We start from the raw sequence: 20,817 nt of genomic DNA, 5'->3' as shown, positions 1-20,817 counted from the left end.
CCCAACAGCCCTTAATTTCCACACTTGCAATGCTCTCTTCGGTGATTGCAAACCAGAGTTCGGTAACCATCATCTAAACCAGCAGATAAGCACTGTAAAAAAGAAGTGACTGACCAGCATACACATATTTTTTAAAAAAATCCTCTTATTTTTTCCCCTCTGGTGCTAAGCAGGCACACAGTAAAACAAACAAAACACCTATCTGAAAATAGATTTTCTGTCTAGGTGGCTTTAAATAAGACTGAATGATGAAAAAGCCTGAACCCTTGGCAGAGAAAGACTGTTCAAAGTGAACACCCCTAGAGAAAGAAATGCCAGAGTTAAAGGAGGAACAGACAAAGCAGATAAAGCTGTCAGTTCTGGCAGAGGAGAGAGGCTAAGAAGTTCCTAAACCCTAGAGTAAAGCCCAGGATGGAAAGAATCAAGAGTCAAAGCCAGGTTGTTCTGAATTTGCATGCACTCTATAAAAGGCCTGACAAAGTTACTTTAACTGAAATAAAACCTGAAGGTTTGAATTTATTCAGGAATGAACCTTATTTCTTTTGTGCACATTCAATAAGATTTCAAAGGACCAAAATTCAACTTTGATACTTTAAAAAAAACATTAATTCCTTAAATCACTGGGCATCCTGAGCAACACAGATACATTGAAGTGTCTGCTGGATGTGGCAGAATGAACACCTTTCTGACCTGCAGAAGCAAACCAAAACAACAGCTTGAAGTAGATTTGTTTTGAACCACATAATGTTCTATGTGTATCTAAAAAAACATCCAACGGAAAACACCCAAACCTTTCTGTGGCACAGCAATTGTCACTTCAAAGGATTTTTCACACCTGTGACCACATCTGGTTCCCTTCAGAAGGAAGGCTCCCTTCAGAGGCTGCTCTGGATGCAAAATAGATATGCTGTGAAAGAAAAGCTACTTTACACCATAACGTTACCACTATTTGTTGACATCTAGATCTACTATTTATTTTCTTTTAGTTTAGCACAACTTGATGCATAAAACCATAGAGACCTGATGCAGTTTATTCAGCTCTTGTACTGCAGTTTTTTCTCCATCAGCTGCAAGCTGACTTCAGTGGATATCTAAACACTGCCCTATTTTATCTGGGCCTACCACGACATTTTGAAAGACACAAGTAACTTTGAACGAAGTACCACAAAGAATTCACAGATCTCATTGATGGAAATATTTTTTTATTAGAAAGAGTAACAAAGTGCTTCCTATAGGATTCATTCAATACAGAGTTTTTAAGAAATAAGATTTTTCCTTTTTATATGGACAGTTTTGATGTGATGATGTTTCAGCGCAAACAGGGTTCTCCAAGATTCTCCTGCAGAGCTTCTCTCTACACACTATTGCAACCATTTATGCATTTGGCAGTCGCGAAGCAGCACTGAAGAGTCCATCCCTTAAAAAATGGAGGTTATGTAAAGCGTTTGCAATGTCACACTGACCAACAGGAATTATATTGTTTGTTGTTGCTTAACACAGATTTAAGGGACTTAACTCTTTCATACAGTCCTACACACAGATGCATAAAGGTGCTTTTAGTTCAATCAATAACAATAATAATAATATGTAACAGCATAAATAACATTCTCAATTTTTACTATATAGACAACAGTGAAATTGCCTTTTTTTTTCTTTTTAAAAATTAACCTCCTGCTTTTTTAGCTAGGGACATCTTTTGAACATTTGGTGCTTCCTTTGTCTTCCTACTATGTCTGGATGGAATAAAGAACACAAGCAAGGACTGTACACCCATTTATTTCCCCCTCACTTTTGGCACACATTTATGATCAGATTTCTTTGGACACATACATGCATCGTTTCACTGCATTCCACTTTCCACTCTTTATGTCTGATTCTATCCCAGTTCCCCTTTTTCCTTAGCTCCTCCTGCCTTCCCTGCAAATGAGAGGGAGATAGTACAGTAATAGCACAAAATTAGGACAGACATTTCAGTACAAATTGTTATATACAAGGGACTGTATGAAACCAAACAGGAGAGGAGGATTGCCCATGCAATGCATTCTTCTTTTTCCATTTTTAGCCAACCTTACACCACTAGCACTGTTTTTTCAGGTTAAAAACGCAAAACTTCTATAAAGGACAATTAGTTACCCTTAAGAGAAACCACCTAAGGCATTCACTAAACACAGTATCAGCCCCAAAGCTATCCTACCTTTCCCCAGAGTACAGGTACACAAACATGAACATCGAACAAACACCTGAACTGAATTCATGAGTGCAACAGTCACAGTTCTGCTCATACTGAAAGGTCACATGCATATAAACAATGTCCTCACTGAAGTTGTTGGTCACGCCCATGGTTCACTGTTCCCCCTTCCTTATGTACAGAGCACAATCAAGGAAATACCACATGTCACCTCACAGCACAGCACCTTTACACAACAGAACTACTGCAACAAGGGTATCACAGATACACTTTTTCCTATGGGATGAAGGGAATGAAATGAGATCCTCTTCCCACTGGACTGTGGGAAGAAAGGATTTTTTTTTTTTTTTTTACTTTTAACAACAGGATGCTTTTGTACTACAGCCCTTATACACGAGGAGAATACACATAATCCCATCATTCTATTTATACAAATCTGCAAAGATGTAAACAGACGTTCTTATAGGGGACTTGAAACAAACCCAAAGCTTACCCCTAGGCACTTCTGAGTACAGAGCTCCTGGCTCTGAGCTCAGCCTGTACCTGCTGTCCAACGTTTCCTTGCCACCAGCAGAACTATTTAACCAGGTGCCAATCAACATGGGCTGCCAGCTACACAGCTGGGCCTCAGCCCCAGTGCCCTGCAGTCCTGCTGGCCCAGCAGAGCCCCCTGAATCAACATACAGGGTCATCTGAAGATCCAGAGAGGTGACCTGCCTCCTCAGAAGGATACTACCTGTTCATTAGAAAAGCAGAGACACACCTAGAGATGGCATTTCAATACAAAAGACTCTTGAGGACCAGGGCTTTCATGGTCATTGCCCTAAATAACAATTATCTCCCTAAAAGGAAAGTCTGTAAGAACTGGGGCCAGGAGTCCTGGAAACAGAGCCTAACAGACAAAATGATCCATGCAAAAAGCTGGACTTGAGAATCCAGCTGCAAGAATGGGATTACAGAGAACCCTCCCTTAACTTTAAAAGTCTTGGAATAAGACAGCATCTTCAATGAATTTATTGTTGTAAAAACATTTAGGAACAAAGTCACTGCAAAAGGTTAAGTAATTTTCTATAAATTTCACATCTCCTATTACATCTCTTTAAGCAAATACGTAATTTCACTCTACCACAGACAAAATCAATTTTGCAATTAAGTTTCTTGCTAAGAGTAATGTACAACAAATATTAAATTGGTAGCCTATTTAGCAGTAGTAGTAAAGTAGAAGTAGTAAAATTCTGTCCCATTTTTCTGTTTCTCTTCAGGAGAAGAAGAGAACTTGGAAATACCCAGAACACCCCTGGGGTGGCTACTAGGGAGCTAAGTGAATTTTGCACCCACTCCTGAATCTGTATAACCTATTCTCTAGGCTGTGTGGCCTGTGACATATACCTGTAGGTAGGTATTTTGTGCTGCCTAGTATGGAAAGGAACCAGTTAAGACTACTAAATAAAATGACCACCTGGTTTCAACTCCATTCTTGCCTTGCATGAGGAAACAGGTCCAGTTTGTTTAGGTGCACAAAGCTTTAGCTTGTGTGGGCCCACACTACAGCAGATGTGGGAAGCATTGAGAGATCTGGTCTGATAACTGCTTGTTCAGCCACTTGTCACACCACCCAAAGGAAGCAGACAACATTCACGCTGTCTGGAATGGCAAGTGTCCAACACTGCAGCTGGAACTACCTACAAACTCCATGAATTATCCAAATATTTATCTTAAGGAGGAGGGCTGGGGGAAAGAGCAAGTACAAAAAATAAAGAAAGAAAAATAGCAGCAGGAGCTGAGTACATTTCCAAAAAACAAGGCAGTGCTACACCAGACCACTTGGCCAATGTAGGACTGCAATTTCTCCTGAACAACAGCTGGAGTCTTGCGTGATGTCACTAACATTAGTGTAAGGACATTTTGCTGGTACAGCTTGTTTGCTTGGGGAGAGCTTACTATAAACTACACTACCCAAAGCTGCTTTTGTGTCTGGAAGCTGTACTCATCTTACAAATGCAGGTTTGTTACCAAACCTCCCTTATGCAGATTTAGCTTTTCAGCAAAACATGAACAAATTATGAAGATTCAGGGAACAAACAGCACATGAGCCCTCCCAGCAGTGAAACAGAGCACTCACACCATGTGTCCTCTTAAAACCAGACATGAAATTTTCACTATACAAAGCAAGAACATGGGGAGAGGGGAGGGGAAAATGAAAAGCCAGTCCTTTGGCTAAGGCCCCAAGAGCACAGAAAACAGTACATTTCACACCATTATATTACAACACTTCCTTTCTTCCCCCTAAAAGATGTAGTAGGGCAGTACTGATTTGGTTTAAAATGTAATTTTAGTCCTCCTCATCGGAAGTTCAGCAATGTGAAGTATTGCAGCTTTTGATATACCACCCATTTACTTAAACATGTAAATCCACTGACATAGTGACAGTGTTGAAATACATAATCCAAATAGTATCTATAAAATTTTACTGCTGTACATAAATAATGACAAGGCACAGAACAGCCACCAGTCCAAGAGCTTGTAGGCCAAGAAACCAGAGCATAACCCAGAAGAATATAATTATCACGGGTTCTACTATCCGTTCTCCAAAGTACATCCTTGTGAAGCCTATTCTGATAAGGCTTTTGTTTAGTTCTCCAAACAGAGTCCCCATCTTCTTATAGTCATCTATCACAGGTTCCGTGGTGTGGTTCCTTTGCTCTTGGTGGACCTGCAGATGGAAGACAAAAAGAGGAAATATGTTGTACAGTTTTATTACTATGATTCTGTACAAGTCTCTCATCTATTTCTATCTGAATGCATAAAACTAAGATATGCATGCAATAAATCTACTCAAATCAAGAGACTGAAAATGATTGAAAAATAACTTGTGACCTTGGTACAATGCTAAGGATGTAATTTGTTCAAACCTGGGACATCGGAAGAGGCGCTACAAATACATGACAGCCTCCCTCCCTCCCCTCCAGATGCCACTCTAGAGGAGGTGTAAAGCTCTCCTGCAGGTCATACATCTTACCTGTCTGTGCAACGTGCCTGTGGTTGTCAGGACAACCACAACGGAATGAGATGTTTCTCATTTCAGGGAGGGGATTTGGCTGGACTATTTCCGGAACATCTCCAGAACTATAAGAATGATATCAAACTATTAAACATGAACTATGAAGTACTGTGCACTGAAGGCCAGGGAACTGAAGGGCTGCCAATTACTACTGAAAGAAGGGCACTGCATCTGACCAGGAAAGTGACAAACCTCTATTCCAATGTTGGTGTAAGAAGCCATGCAAGTACAGCAAAGGAAGAGAGACCCAAGGACTGCACAGACACAAAGTGGTGGCATAAGAAAGCAGAGGGAAGGAGAAACAAGTTCTGGACTTTTTGTGAAATAAAAAACGGCAGAGCAAAAGCACAGGAAGGCAGAGATCCATCTTTAAATGAAGATGCCACAGGTAAATACCACTGCAGAAAACAGGAACGTTTCACCATGTAAATTGCAACTAGATTAGAGCTTGAGATCCCATCTCTCTTCCCCAGTGTCCAGAGATTCTTTGCACAAAACCTTATTGCCATGTGTTTGGGTATGACAGGGCAAACATGCTTTCAAGATGAACATGAGTCTTCTAATGCTTCCATTATGCAGCAGTGAAAACACATACAGCAGGTACTCATAAATAATTCAGTTTACTGATGAATAGGTAGTACAAATTGCCCACAAGCTCTGTGTGCAATTAGTCTACTCCCAGATTCAAAGCAAACATGCTCCATCTTCAAGGATGAATGCTATTCTGCATGCCTTGTTCCATGGCATGGTCTTGGTAGAGAAACAGAAATTCCCTTTCACACCAGTGCCAGGCTCTCCATTAGAGAGCAAATAATAAAGCGAATTACCATTCTTACAGAAAAGCATACAGCAAAGACCAATGGAAGTCAATATTGTTTTTCTAGGTCAGACTTTAGGCCACGATGCAGAACCTGCTGGCTGAATGCTCTGGGTAAAGCCCTACAGCTCCTACTGAAAAAAAAAAAAACAAACAACAGTCCATCAGCTGAAAGTACCAGCATCTTTTTTTTCTTTTTAAAATTTACTTATTCATAAAGAGCCTGGTTTAAGCTTCAGTGTTGAATCCCAGAAAGGGACAGGTGCAGGGACCCTAAATAGTAATGTGTTCATAACTAATACTCTGTTCACTCTTTCTGTGGTTCTACAGAACATCCTGAGCGAGGAGAACTGCAGTACTGGAAGTTCTGTACAGACAGTCACTTGCCTCTTTACAGCCCACTTCATAGGCCCAGGTTGTTTTCTCCCCCTTACAGGATTTCCTTCTGCATATTGGCTTCAACTGTGCTTTATTTAATTCAAAGAAACATTGATTCATCGATAATCCAAATGTTTCAAGATCAGTCTCTTCTGGAAAAACAGAGCCTCTTGTGAGCCCCTGTAAACTCAGTGGGGCTGGGAACACAATGGAACTCTTATTCCTCCATTCCCAAAGAGAACAGGGAGACAGACTCTCAGCCTAAGAGTTTACTCATAAAGCAACTTGTACACTGATCACAACAACTAGGGGAAAAGAGAAGGGATGTGCTGGGAATGGGAAAAATTTTATTTTCTTCCTGCATGCAGAGATCAGAGGGAGCACGTGACAGATGATGGTGGAGAGGATCAGAGCACAGCTCACATCAACCAGTGCAGAGATCACTTCTGAGAGAACAAGCTGAGAAATCACTAAATTTTTTATCCACGGCCAGGGTCACCAGGAGGGGGAAAACATGCACGTCACTTCTTTACCCCTGGCTTGTTAGTGGCACTCAGCAAGGTCCTGGAAGCCTTCACACAGAGCAAGTGCAGCACTGGCCAGGAGGCTGCCAGCAGGCACAGGTCTGCAGGTCCTCTGCAGCTCCCAATGGGCCAGGCAGGATTAAGCACATGTGTCCGTGCCAGCAACGCTTTTCCTGGTATGAGGCAGCTGTAGCACACACGACTGCACTTGCTGCCCTGCTTGCTTTGATAAGCTAACAGCAAGAAGTTGCACACCCTCTCTGAAGCAAAGTTGACATAGTAAATTCCACTTCACTTAGGCTGTCCAGGTATTTTTTATTTTTTCATTACCCCTCCCTCACCTTCTCAAACAAGGGTACATTCATGGATTCTAAAGGAGTTACAGGGAGCTGTTAGGCACAGAGACTGACAAGTGTATGTTTAACTACAGAACAAATGTCAAGTTATTTTTCCAAATATTTTTCAATAGCTTACAAAACCTTTCAAAATGATCAAGGAAATTCTCAAGACTTCAAAGTCTGTTTCAGTTAATTCAGGCTAAGTATATCTTGCTTCAGGCAACTCAGCAATAAGCAAGTGAAGCTGAGAACAGATGATCAGTCATGAAACACTGATGGCATATTTTTCTTTACTATTGCGTAATATTTCACAGGCTGGACAAATACATTTCTTCAGAGGTGTAGCTAAAACAGAATTAGGGCAAATGCTAGTAATGTTACAGTACCCCAAATTGCTAAGGAATAGTAAATAAGCTTTAACACTGCAGCTAGAATTTCTCTCACTAACTTTCAGAGCAGCAGTAAAATGGCATGCAGCCCCACATACGTGCCATAGCTCTCAAATCGTAACCTCAGAACCAAATTCTTTTTTTCTTTTTTTTTGGCCAAAAAATACTTTTCGAAACAATTTTAGAAATTGGCCATCTTCAGCGAACATACAGTTCCCAGCTGACTCTTTAATTTTTACTGAACTATTTTCATAGGGCTATTTTCACACTAATCTTGCTGAATCAGCCTGAAGCTAGACAGACACTACCATAACAGACAAAATGTGGAGAGAGAAATGCACCCATTCTAAGCAGCTGCACCCCCTTGCCTCTGCAAAACCAGACCTTCCTCGTGAAAAAGCAGAGGTTTCTGGTTCAAAGTTGTTATTTTAAAATTCAACAGCCCAGCCTAGGCTTTATGACTTTTAAGAATCGATTGTGTATCAGGAGGGAGCAGAGGGAATTTCTTGATCTGCACTAGCCCCAGAGAAAACATGCTTTCCAGGCTTTTCCCAGCTGCTCTCTCCTCCTAATTAACCGGTGCCATGCAGGGGGCACTCCCAGACTTCATCTGCTACAGCTCAGGAGGGAATGTAAGAGAGGGCCACTTCATCTTCACTCATTTGTTTGCCTTTCCTCACTCTTTAAAACACAGGATTTATGAAAAAATTCAGAGGGACTGGGGAACAGCAGTGCAGCCAGAGATCTAGATGGATATAGATTAATATATGCCCAAAGTATCTCCTGAAAAGAGAAGAACAGCAGCATTGCCTCCCGGACAAGAATTCTCTTCCCCTCTTCCTCCAACTGGCTGAAAGGCACTCGCCAAATACTCACATATGGTATTATTACTGAAGGAGAAAGGAGAACAAGGCTTTTCTAAATGAAGTCTAAACCAGAGTGTATTAGAAATGTTGACTGCATTTGTTTCCTAACCTAATGTTTATTATCAAATTACTGTAATGAATTACTTCTTATTGTAATTTAAATTAATTTTACATCAATATAATTTTATTTTAGACTTACTGGGATGACATAGTCTGAATTCTGAATCTATCCTCTGTTAGCTTGAAACTATTCCCCCTTGTCCTCTCCCCACATGCCGCTGTAAAAAGTCCCTCTCCTATTCTCTCCTTTTAGGCACTGCAAGGTCCTATAATGGCTCCCTGGAGCCTTCTCTTCCCCAAGCTGAACAGCCCCAACCCTCTCAGCCTGTATTAACAGGAGAGGTGCCTCTTCATGCATCTCTGAGCATCTTCATGGCCCTCTACTGGGCTCATTCCAGCAGGTCCATGTCCTTCCTGTGCTGGGAGCTCCAGTGCTTGCAGCACTCCATACTCAATTTTGTATTTGGTTTCTAATTTTTTATTTTAAATTATTTAAAGAGAAAAAACAGAGTTATCATACAGAACAGAAAGGGAAGCACCTGATCCGCTCCACTGCTCAGCATGCACAGTGTCCTTCACAAACCCATTGGTACCTGCAGGTTCCCACCAACCACTCAATTTCCTCTGGTCTTTTCAGATGTTTGATATTTTTAAATTTCCCTCCCTATTCAAAATGTCAGATTTTCATCAAAAATCAAAGCCACAGTCTGCTGTCTCCCACTGTTTACTGGCAGAAAGTCAGAAGTTGAAGATCCAAACTCTGAAAAGCTTTTAAACTGAAACCTGGAACTAAATTTTCCCCTCTGTTAAGGTCAAATAGCTTAGGGGCTTTGATGTTTCAAGGAGAACCATGACAGGCCCTCACAGATGCGATGCAGGATGCCATAAAATCACCTTTTTTTCAGAATGAAACCCTACGAGAAGGTCACAGAGGAGCTACTAAGTGCCAAGTTCTGTCTGCTTCCAGAACAGCTGACGCTCCTACATCCTTGAAGTGCTTCTGGAAGAGAATCCCCCATGCAACTGAATCTTTTCCTTGACTAGCTTTAAAACAACAAAGAAGGTAAAGTCCTACTCATCCTACTGAACCCAACTAACATCCACTTGTGGCTTTTCCAGTTGTGTTTGTCATCAACACAACACACAAAATTCCCTGTGCTCTGACCACTAACTACCCCTGCTTATGGCAAACTTCCACACATTCACTGAAACTCGCTGCTTCCCAAACTCAGGAAAACACATGGTATGTCACGAGCAGAGGCTGCTCCACACCAGCCTGACAGGACAACCTTTTTCTTGCTTACTCCCTTCCTATCAAAGGGTGCTTTGACCAGGCAGTGAAACATGAGATCCCATCAGAACATCCTCCCCCCCCCGGAAAGAAGCCATCTTTGTGGTGAGTCACATGCTATTGCCTGGGAGAGAAGGATAAAGTTAGCACTGAACTTTTCTCAATGGCCTATGACTGATCCCCGTCTGTGTCTCCTATGTGTAATATATAGATAAATAAATAAATAAATGTGTAATATATAAATAAAGACCAGTTTATGGTCTTTTCCCCTCAAATTGCTGAGAGCACACAGCTCCTGCACCTAACCATTTGCAGATCACACCAAGAAAGTCTGCCAAGCCCTTGGAGAATGCAGAATACAAATGGATCCAAGAGGGACACAAAACTACCCTACACACTTGGGAAGTTATTTTCATGTGTCTAATCAAAAAGAGCATGGGAGCACAGATTTAACATTTAATTTTTCTGCTGGGAGGACTGAACAGCTGTAAAGTAACCACAAGTTTCAGTTCTGTAACCTCACTCCTCATGTGGCTGTGTGGAAAACAGGTATAGTTACGGTTTCCAGGCATTTCATCTACTGAAGCAGCAGCTTGATCCACAGTTTTCCACACTTAGCCTAAGAATCTTGAGGTGGCGTGTTTACTTTGGGATTTTGTGTGCGTGTGGAAAAAACCCGCCAAGTAGCTGACTTGAGTGAAATAATTGGATAAAGTTCAAGAGCCTTTGTTTTGTGGGAGGAGAGAATAGATGAACACAAAGAACCTGCTCCTCATGAAGATTCAGGATGTTAAAAAAAAATCCATTGAACCACTCTGAAGATGCAAGATCCATTAAAGCAAACCAAGTAGCATTCTTCTATTTGGTCATGACTAATGAATAGAAGAAACCTCAACAGTCTTCTCTTGCTCAAACAATTTGCAAAATTCCCACCACAGACTTAACAACAGCACCAGACTGAGTACAAGTCTACAATTGCCTCTTTTCTTGCATCTGCTGCCTGAAAGGGCACTAGACAAACATTGCACTCCAACAATGGAGGAAAAAGGCCAATGAATTGGGGAAATAACTACTCTCCATGTAAAAGCTTATGGTTTTACAGTCAAAAAAGTGCTGCTGGGCAAAGAAGGCAATGAGAGAGGACACAAAAGGTACACAATGTTAACCTCCAACACCGAATATCAGCAGTGTCTCCAAATTGTTTGATATACCTCATATCACAATTCATCATACGTACAGTTATAAAAGAAAGAAAAAGAATGGCATATTTAATAGAATTATTTCTGTGTTATACAGAAAAGAAATCACTTTTGAGTTCCATAGCATGTGTTTAATGACATCTAAATGAGACATCAAAATAACTCCTGTAATAAAGAATGCAGGGATGACTTCTGAATGAGATATTAAAAAAACCCAACCCTCTAATAAAGAAATGCAGGGATATCACATTTACACACCCATCTGAACATTTTTTTTTCCAAGTAAGAAATTTTCCCTGCAGTATTTATGCTCACTACCTATTTTACTCCAGTCATGGTTATTTTTACTCCTGGGAACAGGTGGTGTGTCTGCTATCTGAAGCCCACAGACACCTAGATGTCAAAAAAGGCAATGAAATATGCCTTTAAGAACAAGCTTACTCTCAAAAACATAGGACTATTTTTCAGTAAATTTGGAATGCTAATGTTCAGAAGAGAGGGCCTCAGAGTAATCTTTTTTAGAAGATGCAAACTGAAACAACTTCAGGACCACTCATAAGGAAAGAAAAAAAAGAGAAGAAAGTGAGCAGATGACAGAGATCAGGATGGAAGAAACCACAAGTTCCCTCCCCTCCAGAATAAGAGACCAACTTATCTGAGTGCAGATAGGGACACACCAGCCAACACACAGCTACAAATATGTAATAGTTGGGTAGCCAGCCATGAAGTTCTGCAGGAAGGAATTATCCAGTCTTGCCGGTACTCAGCCATATGACCACCCAGTGTATTGCCATGGACAGGCTCTGCAGGTTTGCAGCCAACAGCAGGTTCCCAGCTGGTGCCTCCTCTCTGTGCAAAGCACAGCCTCAGCCCATGGCAGGGCACCAGCACAAGCCCTGCTGATGCACTGGCCACGTGGGTGCCACCTTTCTGCCTCCTACTCCTCCACATATGCAAAAGAGTTTCATTACTAGTAACACCTGGCACCTGATCAGGATCTCACCCTGCTTTCTTGTACTTGAAAGACATCTTATGCTTAATTAAAAGAAAGTGAAATTTGCCAAGAAGGGCAAATGAATTTTTGGCAATGCTTTTGATTTTCTTCCTCTTTACTACAGGAAGAGATTGGTCTCCCATTGCATCCTTTGCTAGTGTAAAACTAACAATCAGTATTTAACCTCGTAAATGTAAGCAGTAAAAAGATCTTGATATTGAGCCAACAGACTAAAAAGATAACAAAATTAATTTCAACTATCTGGAGAGAAAAAAAAACAACAACAACCAACCAGGTTAATTTCTCTAGGCTAATTTTCATCTGATATTTAACTATGAAAAGATCAATAGATTTGGAAATGAGAAAAAAAAAATACCTCAGTTCCAGATGAAAAACAAGACAGAAAAAACTAAGTTTAACTTCTTCCTCTGGGAAAAAAAAAGCAAATGCAAGAAAACTAGAAAAATTCTTAATATCAAAAGTACTTTATAGCATCTACCAATGAAAGTGACATTCTTAGAGGAAGTTTAAACAGAAGATTGCAAAGAAAAGATTGGATTAACATTCACTTTACAGCAAGAATCTAGAAATCATTTATAAAATTGAGACAAGATGTTTCTATAGAAACAAGCAACAACATAAGAAAAGCAACAGCGCCGGATTCCCTTCAGTCAGCTTTTACAGCAACTCAAGTTTAAAATCAACAGTTGCTGGAACAAACTCTGAAATACCAGGAGAAGTTTTGCATTAAAGAGATGAAAAGGCTTTTCCAGATACTTCAACTTGTGTATGGGTGGAACAGAGATCGCTTCAAAAAGAACAGAGGCTTCCCTTGATAAACACAAAAAATGTCCCATAATTTCACAAGTAAATTCCCCTCTAATACAGCACCAGATGAGAAAGTGTGAAAGACAGGAACCTGACACAAGAGGGTCCATGGGGGAGAGAGAAAACCTGTCTGCCCCACGTCAAGATCTACTGCCTCTCTCCCCCATTTTAGGATGCTGTTTACACTCCCTCTTATGCTCATGCTGTCCCTGTAACTTGATCCCATCTGTACTGCAATTTTACATAGAGACTAAATCAAATGCAGTGTCTAATCCATTTTTTCATTACACCTGCAACATTTAATTTCCATTGGATTTCATTTATCAGGGTCCCCTACTAAAACTGGTCAGCTTGACTCAGCAAAAAGGTTTGCAATCCCCATACATTCAGCATGGTATCAAATGCACTGGCTTGCTGAAAAGCAACAGCTATTGATTTTGCCTTTTAAAGAGAGGATATTTCTATTTGCTTCTATCTCCAGAATACTTTTTTCTTTAAGAAAATGGGATCTTCCTATCATTCAAACAAAGCATATTATCCTACCTATTGTAGGTGCTACAGGTATAGTTGAAGGGTTGGGTTTTTTTCCTTCAAATTCTGTTAAGCCCCAGAAAACTTAATAATGCTTTTAAGAAAGTTATTATCATCTATTATTTTATAGTTATGAACCTCTGCAACAGAATGAATTTTTCTATAGAGCCAGAACAAATTTGGGATTAAGTTCTCCTTGTCAAGTACAACTACTTTCGGAAACAAATTCCAACAAATTGTGAGGAGGAGAAACCTACAATTTTCAGATTATCTCAGTGTGGAATAAATTAGAAATAGGTTTCCAGCCTTAGGCATTCCAAGTTCCACATATACAAGTGTACTTTGAAACACTCTTCATCATTACTGACTTATTAGTGAAATTATACCACCCTGAGCAACACAGCACACAACTACCCAACAGTCTAATGAAGATTTTACATAAGGCATACCACAGGTCTGTTGATATTCTCTAGTTCTGTTTCTGCTGATCCTCCCCATTTCTAGAGAAATACTAGTGATACTCTAAAGTTATTCAAAAAGCTCAGGGCTTGAAGTTAGTTAAGACACCCACGCCTCAACAAAATTATCAATTCTCAAAGCCCTTTTGTAAGAGCACCTCTAAATCTGAAGTCATCTATTAGAAGATAAAATACTCCACTTATAGCCATAAGACACTGTTCAAAATATTAATAAAACAAACTTAGGTTAATGAAAAGGTGATAGTCTATGCTAATAAATCTACTTGCAAATACACGTATCACGTATTAACTCTGCACTTAAACATTTTCTAGAAGCCTTGGTTTTACACTTGAACAGCACTGTGGATTCTTTGTACCCAAACCAGCATGGAGATCCTGGCCTCACTGAAACAGCTGGGAATTTTGTTATTGCCTTCAACTCTGATTACAAGGAACTAAACCCCATTCTTGCCCAGACAGGGAACTGCCCACAGCCCTCAGTACAGAAGGCAACCACAGTGCCACAGCTGTCAGGAGCTCCACTGTGACACACAGCATGGCTTCAAAGTCCCTCTAGAAAGACAGGGGGCTATGCATCCTGCCAATTCCACCTCATGTCCTGCTGTAGGGCATGTGCAGGATGCAGGCGATGCAAACACAGGACTTCTGCATCAACTTTTGTTAATACACACTCATGCTTTTCTATTCTTATTTAATAGTTTAATTTATAGGTGTTGATGAGATTAGAATGCAGTAATGTGACAGAGGCTAACCTATTTTAGGAAGTGGGTTAGAGAAGGAGGTTTGAGGTCCTTATCTCTAGTGATATTGAAAATACAGGACAATTTATGTGTCTTTTTAATAACTATCAACAGTTAGGAAAAAAATGTCATCTTTAGGGACAAAGCAACAACCTACTCCCATGGCTTCAGGAGCAGCTGAATCTTTGGGTGCTTTCACTTACTATTTCTGAACGCCAGCACTGCAATACAGGAGAGGTGGATGAAACTACCCAGGTCCTGCAGTGCTTTGAAGACTAAAATAGGTGTAATTACCTTTGCATGCAAACCTACAAAGGATACAAATCAAATTATCATCCAGTTCAGTTTGCAAATCTAATGACAGAAGTAGGTAATTCTACAGTTGGTTGCAATAATGAATTTCAAAGGCAATGTATAACATACATATCCTTCCACTCTTTCAAAAATGTACCTGTCACTAATTTCATTAAATATGCCCGTGCTGACACGATAACAAGCTTCAATAAAATATTAAAGCCAGAGGGTATGGCATTAGATAGAATTGTTTCTCACAAAATACTCTTTCTTAAAAAAAAAAAAAAAAGAGCGTACTCAATGTTACTTAGGTTCTGCTTGTCAGGAAGGTACTCTTTTAGTTTTCTGTTACAAGGCATGATCTACACGAACCGTGTTTATTTTGCAGGAAACGGGAAAAACCAAATCACACCCAGGTTTGAAGCCCCAGAGTCCTAGAAGGCCCTCTCAAAAAAGGCCAAAGGATTTTCTCTCATGCAGGCTTTACTTCACACCAGATGAGAGCAATAAGAATTTATACCAACAGCAAAGCAGATTTTGACTCCTTTCTCTTGCATCACACATATGACTAAAGCGGCACACGCTTTCATAGTTCAGGAGAGAACACAGAACAGGAAAACACAGGCTGAGGACCAGAGTCTGTGTTGGCAGAGCAAATACCCTCAGCAAACACAGTGACAGCACTGGGCCTCCACGAGAGACTCCAACAAGGACCTAGCCTGGAAACAGGATCCCTGCCTGCTGGAAAAGCAGAGGTCAGCAACAATTCCTCCATGAGAGCAAAAAAGGGCGGGGGAAACTGATTATTTTGAGAGAAAAATGGTACAGAATGTGACAAGGTTTGGTAGGTTTGGTGACACAGGAGCCCCTCCAAATCAAGCTACAAGTTTGTTCTTCTCTTGAACAAGATAATCTGGGACTTTCTGTCGAAGTCTGCAGCAAGTATAGGTACCACCAACTCCTTGTGTCCTTATGTCTTCCCTACACATAAAATAATACTGAATAATACTGCTTATTTATCCAATTATTATTACTTTTACTGTTACTTTATCCAATATTTAAATTCTCTCTGTATAGTAAATAAAGGCAAGTGATAATCCTTATTTCCAAATCTAGTTTATTATTTTCCCAGCTAACTGCACCTCTGTATGCAGAAAAAACTACTCTGTGCTATGACACTGAAACATCCAATAAACAGGAAAGATTTTCTCTTTCTCCCTTGTGGCATATTTAAAATCTCTGCTATCCTATTGTTACACCCCAACTTGTCAGAAAGGGCCAGGACCACTACCTGTGCTTGAGAAAAGTGGAAAGAGAATTTGTCAGCCAAGTGTGGCTGTGGCCACCCAAGCAGTACCTTTTACCAGTTTCATTTGAGAATGTGTTTAGGTACCAGTGGAAGGCAGCTCTTCAGCCTCCACCATCCCCTGAAACCACAACATACCCGTCGCTAAGAAGCAGCTGTAAACTGCAGGGAAAAGCTCCTTGGCGAGGAATTACAACTAGTTTGAGCACAGTAATGCCTGAGATGATCTGATGCAACTTTTCAACCTCTCTTTCCAGGGAGGACAGTAACCAGAACCAGCAAGTATTCCTTACTTGCCTCCTGTGACATCCTGCAGGAGGGCTTATGGACACAGAGAGAACTCTGAGCCTCCCTTGGTGCACCTCTCCTTACCCTACATTCGGGCATGTGCTCTGCTCTGCCCCATTTTTCTAGAGAAAGGGGCAAGGAGATGCGCTGACTTACGTAAACGTGGCGTAAATGTGGCTAAGTGAGTTCTCAAGTACCAGAATGTTTCAGAGTGGCCCGCTTCTAGACTTCATGTCAGGCAAGTACTACCAGACACTTTCCAGTATTAAGCTATTTCAGCTGTGACATGGATCATTTATGGTTAAATGCAGAGCATCTTACAAGAATTTTCAACAAAAATTGTTAACACAATCAAAACCATCCGGAAATTACTTAGGGATGCGCTCCCGGCAGCTCTGTTTGCCCCTGTGCAATCATGAGTGCTTGTACATTTCAGAGCTGATCACTGCATTCTAGTATTGTGCACGAAAAAGGTTGTGCTCTTTTTTCCTTTAAATGAAACATCAATAAAGGTGCATTAAGAGCACTGCCTTTGTCTAAACAGCGGGATGATGCTGTCTGCAAAACAAAAGAGTGCCTGGAAAGGCAGTTTACAGCTAACAATAGGGAAACGGCTCCTAAGCAAAAAGCCCACTTCCATGCCATAAAAATATAAATACTGAAGCAGACAAAAAAAAAATAAAAAAAGAGTTGGTGTTTTCCTCCAATTACAGTACATTACGTTTCCTAAGTAATACAGAGACTAAAAGCTTAAAATACTCAAGTGAACGAACACAAGAGCTGAACTACTGGGGGAATTCCGGGGACGGCAAGAACACCCCGGTTATTTCTAGCGAGATACATGTGGAAGCCGTGCCGGGACTACCCTTGTACATCTGCTCCCATTTTCTTCCAGGCGGACTAAGCGTCCCGGAGGGAAGAAGGAGGGTCAGGCGGGCCCACTGGCGGGATACTCCAGCACCACGCGTGGGCAGCCCCACGCAGGTTGCATAAGCCCCGCCGCAATGGAGCGTTACCCGGGAGCGGCTCGCACGGGTGGGCTGTACCGGGAATGCCACGGCAGAGGAATCAAAAGCGTCTCCGCTCTTCTGTTGTTGCCGCGGCCCGCCCTCCCAGACCCCTCACGGGCGGGCACCCACCTGCTCCTCCGGGCGCCGCCGGTGCCGGGCGGCCGCCGCCCCCGCTTCCCGCTCGCATTCCCCGAGCGGCGCTGGCGGCGGGAGCTGCGCCGCCGAGCCCATGGCTGCTCCGCGCCGAGCGGGACCGAGCGCTGCCCGCGCTCCCGCCTGCCGGGGCGGGACGGGGCCGTCACGGGGTCCGAGGGAGCGGCGGCACGGAGGGAGGAACGGAGGGAGGGCGGCGCCGCCGGAGCGGGGGGCGGCCCCCGGCAGCGGCTCCGCGGCGGGGATGGGGGGCCCGGGGCGGGGAGCCTCCTGCTGCCGGCTCCTGCCTCGGGCTGGGCCGGCGCTTGCTCCTCGTCGGAGCGACAAATAAACCACCCCAAGCACCCGATTTCTAAAGCTTTTGTTAAAGGCAGGAAGTGCCAGGTGTTAATAAAGTGTTAATTTTAGCACCACTCCTCGTTGGTGTGTCCCTGGGGAGGAACGGCTGCCTCTTGGCAGTGTGAGATGTGGCGTTCGCTGTTCCTCCCTCGGGAAAGAGGAAACACTGGCCTCGCTCTTCCGAAGCTGCTTGGATCGTGTCTTCTCTTTAAAAGGAACTAATACACACCAGGAAGAAGGAAACGCAACAGCAGACCCCGAAGATAAGACTTAGTGTATGGACAATGCCAGGGAAGGCTTAGATTGGATTTTAGGAAAAAAAAAAATCACTGAAAGGGTGGTGGTCAAGCATTGGAACAGGCTGCCCGGCTGAAATCACCGTCCCTGGAGGTATTAAAAGGTGTGTAGATGTGGCACTTGGGAACACGGTTCAATGGTGAACTTGGCAGTGCTGGGTTAACAGACTGGGTGATCTTAAAGGTCTTTTCCAAGGGATTCTCTGAGTCTGTGCTAATGAAGTGCCTCTGCACAGGGTGTGCCTGGCTCCCGCTTTGAGCACCACTGTCCCTCTGCAGAGAGCCTTCACTCCTGCCAGCCCTGCACACCTTATCCATGCTGTCCACCCCGGTACAGGAAGGACAGAGTCTGAAAGTGAAGCTGGATTTCAACCTGTGGGATTCCCAAGCTGTGGTGGGACCACTGTTGTCATCCTTATGCATCTTTTCTCCTCATCCAGTTCACACACTATTGGTGGCAGGTCTGCTTGTCTCAGTTTTCATTCCATAAACAATTAGTGGAGGTGCTAACAGGTTGTGTAACAGCAGGATTCAGTGGAAATCATGCATCTGGGTTAATATTATATGGCTTTGTGGTGGCTGGGTGTGGATGCCACTGTCATTTGGAGCAAATTCTACCTGCTGTTTGCTTTTCCTGTCATTATGTTGGGCAACAACAGCAGTAGCTGTTTGTAGCACACCTAAAACCATCACAAAAACCAGTGTGCTGTGGCATAGTCACACCTTCAGTCTACAAGCGAGTGTTCTTCACAAATGGGGGCAATATACAAGCCACTGCACTTGCCAGGCCCCTCAGTTTGGCTGCAGGGGCTGAGGGCCAGCACGGGGACAGCTGGGACAGCACTAGGGGAAAGGGCCACTGCTCTGCCGGATCTGCTCGGCTGTGGCTCCTCATCCTGAGGGAACAACTGGCCTAATCTGCTCCCCAAGGTGTAGGGTGGCCAAAAGCTGTTTGCCTTGAAGGCCTAACTGCTTGACCAGAGTTCTCACCCATTTGTTTGTTAGTATTTTTTCTTAGGAACAGGGAGAGGCTTGAAGAAATATCACACTGTTTAGACAGTGACCATAAACTATTGCAGTCCTGATGGCATGCAAAATTACTGGACACAAGAAAAAATCCTATGGACTTTACCACCAGGCACTGTGGTGATACATCTCTCTGCACAATATGACTGCTCAGCAGCAGTGTAGTAAAACATCGAGGTTCTCTGCTCTGTGGGCGATTTGTGAAGAAATGAAGTGTCACACATAGTACTGACATTCTGTAAAAGCCCTCTAGAAGAAAAGTCTTAATTTAAGTGTAGATTAGGTGTCTATTTCAGTGAGCTTTTTAGTACACTTACATCCATAAACCTTTGCTGGGTTGTGGGTCACAAAAATGTGCATTAGAAATTCTTTAGAAAAAGTCTATGCTGAGGCCACCACTGTTCTTCACAACACAGCCTCTGACCCCACTGCCTCCTGGGGACCAATGACCATCCTGCCAGGAGTAGTAAAACGTGTTGGCTGGCTTGGTGCTGCTCTTTCTTCCTTACATATCTACAGTCCCACTGGTTTGATGTTATCTCCATGTAGATGAAGATTCTTCCATTAATTCTGCAGTGAAGGAAAGTTTGTCATATTTCTTAAAAAGCCACACTCCTTCCTACTGCAGCTGGCAGCCTTTGACTGCTTCTTCACATTGAGCAACTCAGTGCAGTGGAACTGCTTCAGGCTCCCTGGCACTCTCTACGTGTGAAGGCACCTCTGGGATAACAGATCCAGTGCTCAGGGAAAGAACGGGGACTCAGAAGCCCTCACTGAGATCTCTTAGGATGCATTCACCATCACAGCCTGTGCAATTTCACTAACCTCAAAGAAATCCGTTCCCCTTCATAGCAAATGCTCACATGGCAACCTTTAGCTCTTCTCATGGTGAACTTTCTGAAGCTTCATGTGCTCTGTGCATCAGTGCCTGGGTCTTTGAATGTAGGTGAGCTGCTGCAAACTGCTCTGTTTTTCCTTTGTCTTACTGAAACTTGGATTTTTCCCTGACATTTGGAAGTGTCTGGTAGCTTCATAAGGATCTAATCGGAAGCTGAAGGATCTGTCACCAAAAGAGATCCCCAAAACTTAGCAACTTTCAAGATCACTGTCTGAGGGAAGTTTCCCACCCCACAAAGCCCTCTGGACATGGCTGACCTGACCTTCTTCTGATGGTGCTTTCTCCCAGTAGCAATACTTTCAGAAAATGTAAGGATAAATCTCAGTGTAACTTAAGTGATAGGCAAAAAAGCAATGTGCCAAAAACAAAAAACCAAACAAACAAACAAAAAAAAAACCCAAAAAAAAAAAAAAAAAAAAAAAACAAACCAACCCAAAAAAAACCCCCCAAAAAACCCCAGAGATGCAAGCTAAAGGGCAGATTCTGCAAAATAATTGTTTCGCATGGGGCAACTTCTAGTTGAT

General features: G+C 42.4%; 1 protein-coding gene across 1 annotated transcript; it reads right to left on the bottom strand.

Annotated features, from left to right (window-relative positions):
• Positions 1-1,182: 1,182 nt before the first annotated feature.
• FAM241A (family with sequence similarity 241 member A) lies at positions 1,183-17,849 on the bottom strand. Its single transcript, XM_053975710.1, has 2 exons — positions 17,711-17,849; positions 1,183-4,901 (listed from the first exon to the last, which is right to left on the bottom strand). The coding sequence occupies exons 1-2, from the start codon at positions 17,810-17,812 to the stop codon at positions 4,656-4,658; spliced, it is 348 nt and encodes a 115-aa protein (XP_053831685.1). The 5' UTR covers positions 17,813-17,849; the 3' UTR covers positions 1,183-4,655.
• Between the last annotated feature and the right edge of the window lie 2,968 nt (positions 17,850-20,817).

The sequence above is a fragment of the Vidua macroura genome, chromosome 4 (assembly GCF_024509145.1).
Source record: "Vidua macroura isolate BioBank_ID:100142 chromosome 4, ASM2450914v1, whole genome shotgun sequence".
NCBI classification, from domain to species: Eukaryota; Metazoa; Chordata; class Aves; order Passeriformes; family Viduidae; genus Vidua; species Vidua macroura.
Note: the sequence above shows the minus strand (reverse complement) of the source record. Positions and strands in the feature narration are given on the sequence as shown.

What these genes read in the sequence shown, in the direction of transcription:
- FAM241A (XM_053975710.1), bottom strand. Translation starts at nt 17,812, where the DNA reads ATGGGCTCGGCGGCGCAGCTCCCGCCGCCAGCGCCGCTCGGGGAATGC. An exon ending in GGCGGCGCCCGGAGGAGCAG is followed by an intron (nt 4,902 to 17,710) that starts GTGGGTGCCCGC and finishes TTCCATCTGCAG; the next exon opens with GTCCACCAAGAGCAAAGGAA.